General features: G+C 37.2%; 2 protein-coding genes across 5 annotated transcripts in view; both read left to right on the plus strand.

The window, feature by feature from the left end:
- Positions 1 to 1,360, plus strand: part of LOC126825071 (uncharacterized) — a 40,151-nt gene extending 38,791 nt beyond the window's left edge. For both annotated transcript variants that reach the window (XM_050554516.2, XM_050554515.2), the window contains exon 5: positions 1,169 to 1,360. In XM_050554516.2, coding sequence (XP_050410473.2) covers positions 1,169 to 1,314 — 146 coding nt within the window. In that variant the 3' untranslated portion in view covers positions 1,315 to 1,360. The remainder of the gene's footprint in view (positions 1 to 1,168) is intronic.
- A 3,123-nt stretch (positions 1,361 to 4,483) lies between these two features.
- Positions 4,484 to 12,322, plus strand: LOC126825075 (DNA repair protein RAD51 homolog 4). Of its 3 annotated transcripts, none has more exons than XM_050554520.2 (9): positions 4,484 to 4,841; positions 5,990 to 6,108; positions 6,863 to 6,944; positions 7,311 to 7,427; positions 8,754 to 8,855; positions 9,085 to 9,175; positions 10,356 to 10,426; positions 10,870 to 11,022; positions 12,050 to 12,322. In XM_050554520.2, the coding sequence occupies exons 1-9, from the start codon at positions 4,692 to 4,694 to the stop codon at positions 12,083 to 12,085; spliced, it is 921 nt and encodes a 306-aa protein (XP_050410477.2). In that variant the 5' UTR covers positions 4,484 to 4,691; the 3' UTR covers positions 12,086 to 12,322. The 3 variants fall into 3 exon arrangements, with proteins under 3 accessions (XP_050410477.2, XP_050410479.2, XP_050410478.2); XM_050554521.2 differs by lacking the exon at positions 4,484 to 4,841 and adding an exon at positions 4,878 to 5,518 and having other exon boundaries at positions 12,050 to 12,319; XM_050554522.2 differs by lacking the exon at positions 5,990 to 6,108 and having other exon boundaries at positions 4,684 to 4,841; positions 12,050 to 12,321.
- The last annotated feature ends 34 nt before the right edge of the window (positions 12,323 to 12,356 follow it).

Here is a 12,356-nt window from a genome sequence, read left to right on the forward strand (position 1 = left end):
ACGACGGGGGTCTGGCAAGGGGCAACATATCGTCTTTCGTTTCATTTCGGATTTCTTTTACAGATTAGGACTGTGAGGAGATTAACCCTATTGGTTTTCAAATTTGGTAGGAAGCATTGGAACAGGAAAGGATGAACCCTATTGATTATCAGCATTCTAGCAATTCTAGGACTTTCATTCCAATGATAGGCTATATGTGTCCAGAAAAGCTTAGAAACGCCATGCATATAGATTAGATTTCTTGAAGGGTGCCAGATCTTATTTAATTTGGAGCTGAGACTTAAGGCCCGGCCCCAGTGGCCGATGGACACAAAACGTATGCAAAAAGGACACAGCGGGCGAGCCAACTTTCGGGGTGGCTCCATCCGTTTTCATCCGCTAAAGAAATGGACAAAATTGAGGAAAATTTGCGAAAACAGAACGGAAAAGAACGAACGTGGGAAGTATGTAGCGGGGATGTTAAATGGATGTTCATCGGAAGCCTAGCGGATGAAAGCGGATTGAAGTGGATGACAGCTCCGAAGGGGTTAGGCAAACCCCAGACATCCTTCAATATACCAGATACATCCCAGATACAAACGCTTTGTCCGTTTTGAAAACTTTATATACGAGATGCATACGCTTACATCCTTTCTATTTCCGTGCTACTAACGATGTATAGACGTTCCATGTACCTTATCTTTCCTCCCTCTTTCCGTTTTCAGCTGGAGCGGATGTGAGTTGCGAGGATGCCCAGAGGATGCAGAGAGGATACAGTGGACGTTTAACGGATGATAACGGACATGGAACGTTTGGTGCTCGTATATGTCGCGCATTTACATCGTACACGACAGAAAGTACATCCGTTATAAAAGTTTTGTGCAGCTCAAAACTTTTTACGCGGATGAAATCAAAGTGAACGGATGCTCGATGGATAGAGCGTATGAAACACGTATGCAATGAGTACACAACGGATGCATGGCGTTTTCAAAAGGAGGGCACGTTTTTTCCCCCGTTTTACATCTTTGCATCTTTGCATCCGTAAGTGCAGTGGGACCGGGCCTATAGCTTCTGTGTGTGGGTATAAGCGTTATATTTATATATTAGTGCGTGTGGTTGTACTTAGCTGTCAATAATTCTGTATTATTAATCTATATTTATATTAAAGCTCTTGTAATTATTTATTTAGGAGATGATTATCTTGAACCTGATGTCTCCCAAATGACACCACCGCCTTCAGCTCTACCACCGGCATGTAACAGTACTATAGGAATTGATGACGGAATTGCTGAATCTGAATCCGGTTATTACGAAAATACTGCACGATATAATTAAGCGCATTAAAAACAATTTGCATGTACAATATAAATTATGTGTTAAAAATGCGATAAAACTCAGTTTTAAATAAAACAAACACTGGAACTACACTTAGATCGTAATTTAGATACGTTCATTAAAATGAAATGGGTAATCCTTGATTGCCATTAAAAAGGCACCGGAGATCACTAGAAAATATCTTAACCAAATACTATTGATGTTTTAACATTTTGTTTGCAAATCAACTCACCCTTGAAGATCAAATGGGTGCAAAAAAACACATATCTTCATTTTATATGTATGGGTAAGCATCTAATTTGAAAACATCGACCAATGAGGCTAGCCTGGGCTAATAAAATTTGCATTAAATTTGACAACTTTGATCAAACCTAAGAGACCCTTGACGGTAAAATAATACAAACTCTGTAGGTAGGACTATCGATATTTGCCTGATCCCAGGATGTTCAAGCAAATCATTAATTATATCAGAGGGAATAAATAGCTATAATGATTTGGGGGATACGGAATCGCACGCCGTTTCGGAAATAAAGACGGCCCGTCTTAATCTTTAAATGACATTTAGCGATCGGAAGCACATTAACAGAACACAGTTTTTATACGCCCACATTTTCATGTGGACGTATTGTCGTCGCCTCCGTCCGTCCGTCCGTCCACAATTGTTTGTGAACAGTCTACAGGTCACAATTTTTATCCGATTTCAATGAAACTTGAAATATAGGTTTATCACCCTAAGATCTCGGTTCCTTTTGATATTGGCATCTATCGGACCATAACTTCATGGATTATGGCCCCCGATTGTGAACACTGTAGAGGTCACAATTTGATACGTAAGTTTATAACCCAAAGATCTCGGTTCCTTGCGATATTCGCGCATATCGGACCGTAACTTCATGAATTATGGCCCCTGATTGTACGCAAAAACGTGTTTTTTGGCTTGTGGACCCTATAGAGGTCATAATTTTTTATCAGATTTAAAAAAACCGTGTTAATATATAACCGTTACACCCTAAGGACGGTTGAGTTCGAATTTCGTGAAAATCGGCCCAAAACTGACAGACAAAATGGCCGCCGTTCGTTCTCAAATAGCGTAAAAATATGGTATATCAAGGTTGTGGACCCTATAGAGGTCACAATTTTTATCCGATTTTGTTGAAACTTGAAATGTAAGTTTATAACACAAAGGTCTCGGTTCCTTGCGATATTCGCGCATATCGGACCGTAACTTCATGAATTATGGCCCCTGATTGTACGCAAAAACGTGTTTTTTGGCTTGTGGACCCTATAGAGGTCATAATTACCTTGCATGCCCCCCCCCCCCCCAAGAAAATTTTGGAATATTTGACGGCTGCAAACACGTTTTCCTGCTATTTCAGTCCTTGAACAAAGTGGTCTATTATAGCCTAATTAAGATGGCTGACTCGAATTCCAATCAAAAGATCAATCGTTTACAGTCCACGAAGACGGGACTGATAGCAGAAAATTTAACTGCCGCAAACGGGTTTTCCTGCTATTCCAGCCTGTGAATACAGCAACTTCAATTTGGTCCAATATAGCCCACCTGACTGATCCGAATTCCAAACAACCAATCAATCATCGCGGAGTATGGAGGCCTCACCCCCCCCCCCCCCGGAGAAAATTTTGAAAATTGGACCACCGCATATGCGTTTTCTGCTATTCTAGCCCGTGTAAGAAACTCCAACAGTATCCAATGGTTTTGTAACCTAAATCCCATTTTGAATTCCAACCATTCAATCAGACTGTTCCAGCTGCATTCACAAATAATAATCGATGCCCGAAAAATGTCGCACAAAGCAGAGTGGCTCCAGACAAAATGTTTTAATCCATAGTCAACTCAGTACAAATTCGTGGTATTCAATTAAAAGATAAGTAAAATTAGTGTTTTATTTGGGCTCGGTGACAGGGAAATGCCCGAAAAAATTTCAGGTTTACAGACAGCAGCGCCGTTTTCTTCGAGAGGCGAAGAAGCGGAGCTGACCTTGTAAGGACCCCCCAAGAAAATTTTTGGAATATTTGACGGCCGCAAACGCGTTTTACTGCTATTCCAGCCCGTAAAATTAGTGTTTTATTAGATTTCGGGCACTTTATTTTGCCAAGTAGATGAAATATAATTTTTTTTTCACTTTACCCGTCTGCCCGAAAAGTCAGCTTGCCCGAAAGTTAGGGGGGGGGGGGGGCAGCTGCCCCCCCCCCCTGGCTCGTACGCCTATGAGAACAACCCGTGTTTGCCTGCAGTAGGCTACATGTGCTATGTACCGAACTGGAATACCGATAGTAGCCTAATGAAAAACATGTTGATAGCTTACCTTTAAGCCAACTATCTTCTTTCTGGGTCAGCCTTGAATTCACTGATGGTTTGATGGTTCCTGTTATTTTATGTGGAAATTGTACAAGGAATAAAAACCAGACCTCGAAGTAGGCTACCTTTGATGAATTGCGTTACCGATACGTTACCGACACATTAAAGGGAAAATGATCGAGTTCAGTGGCGCGCGTTTGATTCCCAGCTTGTGCGTGACAAGCAATAGGGTCGCCTATACCTCGAGAATTTTCTCCTGGTCCTTAAGTTTCCCCCACCCCACTGCTAAAGACCCCTGCGCGCAAGTTAAACCCCGGAAGCTCGGTGTTGACCGAGAAATACCTCGGGTATTTCAGGCGTAGTTTTCCCCTGTGTTCTGTATGATCAGCGGAAGGCCTTAAGAGGAGCAGTGTCTAGTCGTTCGGATGGGACGAAAACCCGAAGTCCCGTGTCCACATTAGCGAGCATGTAAAAGAACTCTAGGAATTCGAAATAAAAAGTATCTGGCCTGGTAGGCCTACTATACATGTAAGTGCTTCTTTCCGAGCAAAATTGTCCTCATACCACGTACGTGTCCTCATGGCGTGTGTCCGTCTTCATTACTGACATTAGCCCATTCGGTACAGAACAGTACTTAGGCCTAGGACGTTTTTTTTAATACCCCGGCCATTTCATTTCATTCCATTTCATTTACGGAAACCCCATTTTTCAGTCTGTGAAGGGCACGGCTAGATCTAAATATTAAGCGTACGTAACTAACGTACGAAAATTAAATGGTAGCTGGCTTTTTTTTTAAGGCCACCTGTAGGGTTAGAATAAAGGTTGGGGATAGGTATCTTGGGTTGGGTTCGGATTTGCGCTAGCCTTCTTTACATCTCGTGACCTTTAACCAAACTTGAAGTTGGCCTTATCAAATAGATCTAACCAGTGGAGAGTTGCTCGATGCGACAAGGGAGACAATTTGCAATATTGTATCGGTTATCTAACTTGGTTGTTTACATTTTGGAGAAACCGCGGGAAAGATTGCAAAAGACGATTTTAATATTCTAAATTAACTATGACTTTGCTGAAAGTTTTTTTGTCGCCTCTCATCACAGAAAGGGCATTGCAAGTCTTCGAAGAGAGGGGGATAAGAACAGTAACAGATTTTTTAGGAAGAGATTTGGAGGAACTCTCGCAAGAAAATGCACTCCCTCTCAGTTTCAAGGTCAACATTTGTTAAGTTTCGGCCTCTGCTGGGCGCTTCTGTGCTAGAGTCTTTTTTGTTTTTTTTTTGTTTTTTAAATACAATTAGATCTAACCTATGACATTGTAGAGAAGTTGCACAAACATTATTATCTAATGCACCATTAAAACTGGTCCAACCATAAAGTGAAATATCTGATACTGATCTTTACAAACTTGACATGTGAGAAATAATTGGAGTTATTTCCCTTGCATTGTGAATCAACTGTCCAAAATATATTACCTGTTTTTATAAGCCTTATTTGAATTCTTGAATGATATTTACAAACCTGCAAAGACACTGAGCTTTTCAGATTTTAGAAACACTAACAAAAAACCCAAGCACTATCTATTTGATTCTCCTCATATTGGCGTGGGAACCCAATAGGTTGGAGGAGGCGGGTTGGAACAGATGGTCGAAAAAATTACTGTTAAGAATACGTCAATGAAATGAAATTTCTCGGCCAACGCAGGTATCAAACACGCGACCTCCAGGTTAGGGAGCCAACGTCTTACCCACTGAACCACCGACGTTCTCGTTTAAAAGACGTTTATTGACTGCAAACGAACTGAAAGCACATGCATAACGTTTTGCGGTTCACATCCAGAAGATTTTAGAGGCAGGGTTGCAAACATGTTTTCATACAGCTGTTCCAGTCTGTGAGTACAGCAACTTACTAAAAAATGGTCAAAACCAAATCCCATTTTATTAGAGAAATGGAGTTTAACATCCACTCGACATAAAACTAGATCATTTCGGGACTAATGTATGGTCGAATTAATTATTTCAACAAATCGCTTGCGTGTAGGGGTCTTTAGCAGTGGAAGGAAATTGGAGGACCCGGAGAAAACCCACGAGGTTGGACATTATGACCACCTGAATACCAGACAAATTGTAATCAATCAATCAGACTATTTCAGCTGCATTCGCAGGTCGACGTCAAAAAGAAAAGAAATTTGCCAGACCAATGTCTCAGACAGTCATCCAGCATCCGAAAACGTGCAATTAAATCTAGATTACTCTGTTTCACGATTTATTTTGTGACAACTGTCTGAGTACATTCGACTAATTCGAAGGCAATTGATGTTAATTTTATGTGTCTCATTATTATTTGTTGATATAATTTGCAGGATTTGGTAGCAATGAAAAGACATATGCTTGTAAAACTATCATCTAGTGTAAAAAATGGTAGGGATTTGTTACAATGCGGTGATTCTGGAATAGTTTATCTATCAACAGGTATAAAGAGGTATAAACAGGCCTTGATACAACTCTGTAAATCTCCTTGATTTTCTTTTTAGCCAATACTGGTCACATTCGACACAATTTAAACAACAAATTGGTGAATGGATTCAAAATCGAAATTATTCAATAAAACCAAGATGTTAATCTCATTCGGAATATTGTTAATGCATACATAATCAACAGTGCCTCTTGTGTGATCAAATCAATTTAATTGCAATGAATCGAAGTGTTTGATATTTCATTTGATCGAAAGTGAAATATCAAACAATTCTAGGGGATCACGGTGGCTAAGTGGGTAAGACGCAGATTTTCTGGCGTGGTTCCCCCTGATCAGTGATGCAAGACAGAGGGCCTGACAAGGACAGCTGTCTAGTTGTTTGGATGGGACGAAAAACTGAGGTCCCGTGTACACATTGGCGTGCACGTAAAAGATCCCTTGACAGTTGGAATTCGATATAAGAGTAGGCCGTAGTGCCGCTGTCCGGGCAAAATTTCCCTCGTAGCACACTGTATGGCGTATGTCTGTCTTCATTAGCCCAGTATAGGAGCAGAACAGTAGGACGTTAAGGTCTATTTCATTATTTCACTTAATTTGATCGAGCTTTTTAGCCAGTGATGGTATCTCACATAAAAGTTTATGAAGAATTTTTTTTTGTTGTTGTTTACATTGTGGTAGTTGATAACTTAAAAAAAAAGGAAAGGTACATAAAAGTTAACTGTATCTAAAATAACTATTTTGCAAACATTATCATTTATAGATTGGATGAATTACTGAATGGAGGTGTTTATATAGGGGAGGTAACTGAGATATGTGGTGGTATAGCAGTCGGCAAAACGCAGGTATCGAAATATAATACAAATACCGGTAAATTGCACCTGCTGGGTATATGTCTTCAAAGTAGCTTTATGCAATGAAATGGACAATCAAAAGAAATCAGTGGACATTGATAAGTAAAATTGTCTTTAACCTCATTTAATATCCTGACTATAAATTGACAGAGGACCCCTGAAATCTAATATTCAGAATTTCAGAATGCCAGCAATTTCAGGTTAAGTTTCTCTTTAACTTAACAACAAAATTTGTTCAATTGAGGTTGCCTGACCTCAAAGTAAAGTCGATTGTGTAAAATGCACCTCAGTCCCAATGGGATAATTGTTTTATTTATTTGATTCCCTTATTTATGTATGTTTATTTATTTATTATAGATTTGTTTAAGTTGTTTATGTACAACAGCAGTCAAACAAGCGAATGTCATATATATAGATACATCATGTAGCTTTAGTTCTACCAGAGTTTTAGAGTTAATAGGTCAACAAAATCAGGTATAAGTCTCCATTTATTGTACTAGAAAGATGCTGGTTACTCTCTAAAACGTGTTTACTAAATGTCATTGTACTTGAAAAGGATAAGAGAATACTTATTGAAACGTTGTGCTTGTGTATAATAAACCAGTGATTGTTGTCCCATATAACTGTGTTAAGTTTTGTTACTCTCAAAAGTAAATTTTTCTCCCCCAATTTTAGAGCATGTTACGAAGAAAGCAGGGGACTATTAAAATGGGTCCGTCCGTCTGTCACACTTTTTGGGACACAATAACTCGCCTAGGGTAAGCAGAGATAAGTAATTTGATTGGTTGATGCTTTGGGATACAATAACTTCAGTTCTAATTAAGTTCGATAATGAACATTTTCTTCTGAAGGTAAGCAATGTGATTGGTCAAGACTTTGGAACATACATGTAACAACTCTGCTTTTAATTGAGGTAGAATGTTTAAACTTGATGTTATGTTCATTAGGTTGATTCTATCTGATAGAGAGTGATGAAACTTTCAGTTTGATTGCTCGATACTTTTGAAAAAGATAAACATGCAAGTAATTAATATGTGTCATCTATTTATTTTGGCATTTCGGCGGGGGACATCAGCCTCACTGTTGGCTTGTTAGATCTATGAAGCTCTGTGAAGCACTAAAGCAAGTTATGCATACTCTTTGAAAATCACCTGATATCACTGCAGTATTCATCTGTGATAGAAGTGTTTTATTGACACCTAATTTTGGTGGGTTAATTTAGATTATAGCATTATGTACTGTATTCATATCATGTACTGTATATTCTGTTTGGGTTGTCATTTCATTTCAGCGGGATTGGGTGGCATGATAAGATCTGTCATTGAGTTCAGACTCCTAGTGCAACCGAATTAATGAAATAAAATTGAACTGTATGTTAGTCCTGAAATTATCTAGTTTCTGTTGAGTGGATGTTAAACCCCTCTCCCTCCCATTTCATTTCATTTCAATTTGTCATTGCTGTACACATGTATTCATGTACTGCTTATTCTATGTTGTATAGTCAGTCAACTATGGTATAAAAGTGTTGACATGAATTGCATGATATAACCAGAATAATTAAAAGAAACCTTGACAGTTGAAATTCGATGATGTTACACGGCATGGTGTATGCCCGTTTAGGATGTTAAAGAACATTCCATTTCCTTTTTGAATATAAAGTGAGTGGTCAAATGTTAAATTCACCAATGATCGCTACCTCTCATTGACATGAAATTATTTCAATTTTATGGATTAATTTTGATAGTCAAAAAAATATAGCAGGTTTATTTCCTTACTATAGAATAGGTTTATTTGTTTCAGAGTGAAGAAGAGATATTAAATCGTGTTAAACATTGTGCATGTTCGGATGTATTTGAAATATTTCAAGTTATAGAGGAAATCAGATCTTGTCTTGACAAGAAGGTCTGTATAAGTAACTTCAGCTACCCGTAGTTGTTATACATGTACCTTCATATTTAATTGCGGTAGATATTTATGAAGTGGGTAATTGAAATTTTTGATTCTGGTATTTGTTATTTATTTCTTGCAGTGTCTATGTAGTTTATATGGATTAATAATATACAGTAAGTGCTTATAGATCTGAAAGATGATATAACAAACCTAATTATATTACTTGATATTTTTTTTACAGTCTGATGTGTTTTATAGTAATATAAAGTTGGTAATAGTAGATTGTATAGCTAGCGTTATATATCCTATACTTGGCGGTAATCAGATTGATGGTAAGAACTGTTTACATATTATCATGTACCTCCAGTGAGTGAAAATTAAAGGTTACCCTGTTGCCAGTGACAACTAAAATTATAGTGAGTGAACTTCATAAATTTGGAGACGAGACAATTTTCTGTTCTTTCATACCTAATAGCACCCAGGAGAAAACTGTCCGATTAAGGACACTTCCCAATAGAAAGTAAAGTGTGAACTGCATAACGTTTTATAGGTATCTTATATTATTATTATGCAGAACTCTGCTGCTGTAGTTGAAATTTGAATATCTTTTTATATGCCCACATTGAAATGTGGTCGTATATTGTCTTCGCCCCAGTCCGTCAGTCAATCCAGCGTCCACAATTAATTGTGGACACTCTAGTGGCTAAAGTTAATATCCGATTGACTTTAAATTTATACACAGTCTTTAAGGTCATGAGACAAAGAATCCTATTGATTTTCTCTGATTTCTGATAATAACTGCCAGAGTTAATATCCGTTTAACTTTAGATTATACAAACACAATGTTTAAGGTCATGAAACGAAAAGTCTTGTGGACGCTCTAGAGGCTAAAGTTAATATCTGATTGATGTTAAATTTATACACAGTGTTTAAGGTCATCAAAGGAAGTGTTCTATTGATTTTCAACGATTTCAGATAATTACTGCCAGAGTTATGGCCCTTGATCACTTTGAAAAATCTTGTGGACGCTCTAGAGGCTATTGATTTTCAACGATTTCGGATAATTACTGCCAGGGTTGTGGCCCTTGATCACTTTGAAAATCTTGTGGATGCTTTAGAGACCATAGCTATCATCTAATTGATTTTATATTTATACACCATGTTTATGCCTATATCCATGATATTAAATGTTTTGTATACTCATTAGCATTGGCTAAATAATTTCTAATCATTTTCTGCTAATTACTTAATGAGTTGTTACTCTTAATCAGATTTTAGTGTATTATAAAGGTTTCATTACTGATAAAAGTAAAAATATGCGACAACTCTTGTAAGATTATCTTAGAAATTTAGCAAAGTAGTAAGCATTCTAAAACAGTTGGAATATGTTTGTTTTATCTATGGCTTGTGCAGTCTTCCTGCATTGTCTGTAATAATGAAACATTTATATTTTAATGTATTTTAATGTACTTTATTATATCTTTGTTACTTTGTTGTAATTACTTGTTACAGGTCATAGTCTAATGGTTCAGATTAGTCAAAAATTGAAAATATTGGCTGTTGATTACTCTGTTGCTGTCTTGGTAAGGGATCTATTTCTTTAAATTAAAATATCAGAATTATTTTCTAAAGATTGGTGTAGAACATGAGGCACTATCTATATACAAATAGGAATACTAAAACAAAAAAACTCAACTTTAAGCTAAATCCATATATTCTGGTTTTCCACCTTTACCATAAGGCATATCTTGTGATCTTGGAGGCCTGTACAAAAGCTGGTTGCAAAGAATTTGGGTTCCAGTGCATCCATAGAACTGCAGTCACTGGTTGCAACCTTTGTACCTGTTCCATTTAAGCTTATGCATGTCTACTTTTCTCTCTTCACCCTCCGTTTCCCCGCCTACTCTCTCCCTCGGTTACAACTTGTATATTTGTACACAAGGGTTCCACTTCAATACTATCCCTGTGTATCAACTATGAAAAATAGGATAATAATTACCTAAATTATATTATTTGGTTTTTTTAGGTAACTAATAATGTAGTGTCCGGTGAGGATGGAAAATGGTTACCAAGTTTAGGTAGGACTTGGTCACATGTGCCTCATACACGTATTATTCTGTCATCTGAAAATCATCAACCAGATCAAAGAAAAGCTGCTCTTGTTAAAAGTTCTAGATTGGTAAGTAAAATTTTCTATGTCAGCAACAAAATTAAAGAATGCTAGTGCGAGGATGAAGGCTTAATTGTACATACAGTACCAGTATTTAACACTGATCAAAAGTTGCTAATGAATTTACAAGACATACTTTTTGCATCATTCTATTAACCTATTTAAATGCAGGTTTTTTTTTATGTGGATGTATTATATCATCACTTCTGTCCTCCATATTGTTTTGTGGACACCCTATTAAGAGGTGGCAATCTTTTTCTGATTTTGATGACACTTTAAAATATATTTATTTCCCAATGATCTCGAATGGTTTAGAATTTGGCACATATCGCACACTAACTTTACGAATCTCAAGGAGTTTTCAATAGTCTTTTATAAAACTGTGGGATTTTTCATTGGGGTTCAGGAAAAACTCTATTCATTTTTAAACAGTACATATTTTGGGACAGAGTTTATTGTGGTGTGCTATTTTTCGTAACTTACAGTGTGGGAATTATTGACAATGATATTAGAGTTAGCTTGAAAGATTTTGCTTCTGGTAAATACATAGGCGTACGGGGAAATTTTTGACTGGGGGGGGGGGGGGCGGTGGTGGTTGGTGCCCCAAAAATGTAGTTAGATTCTTAGTATGTTACATAATAATAATCTCTTTTGCGATGAATAAGTTCTTAATTTCTAAATCATCAATAAAAGAGAACTAAATTTTATTTACTTGTAATATACACAACTAAAAACAGTTGTTTATGTAACTGTAACTCGTGGCTTACTGTACTCCAAACAATAGAGGGTATGAGTCTTAAGATTTCTTTTTAATTGCCTAACTATAGACACTCTGAATTTAAATTCGCTGTTAAATTGGACACATTCAAGAACACAATATTTTTTTATACAACTTTTACAAAGTATAATTGTGTGCCCAAATTTTCCCAGCATTTGGTGCCCAAAATGGGGGGGGGGGGCGCCCCCCCCCCCCCAGCCCGTACACCTATGGGTGAATATAAAATGGAGCTTGACAAATCTATTTTTTATTTTTCAGTCAGCACCAAGTAACATCAAATTTTATTTACCTTAAGGCATAACCTGATTGAGGAGTAGAAAATGGTTGAGTGTTGGCAGCAGTTACTTGAAATTGATAGAGTATATACTGTCCTGTCTGCAGATCCGATAAAAAGTGTCAACTGCTGTTGGGTTAATGGACAGAGTTGATAAATGTATGGATTGTGTTATTCTCTATATAGCCTACAGGTGGGCACTTGTGTCACTATTTGTAATTGAGTACAACTATAAAAATATTTTATAACACAATTGTTCCATCATTGAATTTATTTGGTAAAATTCCAATA

This window comes from Patella vulgata, chromosome 6, assembly GCF_932274485.2.
Source record: "Patella vulgata chromosome 6, xgPatVulg1.2, whole genome shotgun sequence".
NCBI classification, from domain to species: Eukaryota; Metazoa; Mollusca; class Gastropoda; family Patellidae; genus Patella; species Patella vulgata.

Excerpts from the sequence above, each read along its gene's own strand:
- LOC126825075 (XM_050554520.2), top strand. The coding sequence starts at position 4,692 with ATGACTTTGCTGAAAGTTTTTTTGTCGCCTCTCATCACAGAAAGGGCA. Across the intron at positions 7,428-8,753 it reads TAATAGGTCAACAAAATCAG|AGTGAAGAAGAGATATTAAA; the intron begins GTATAAGTCTCC and ends TATTTGTTTCAG. Across the intron at positions 9,176-10,355 it reads TGGCGGTAATCAGATTGATG|GTCATAGTCTAATGGTTCAG; the intron begins GTAAGAACTGTT and ends TACTTGTTACAG.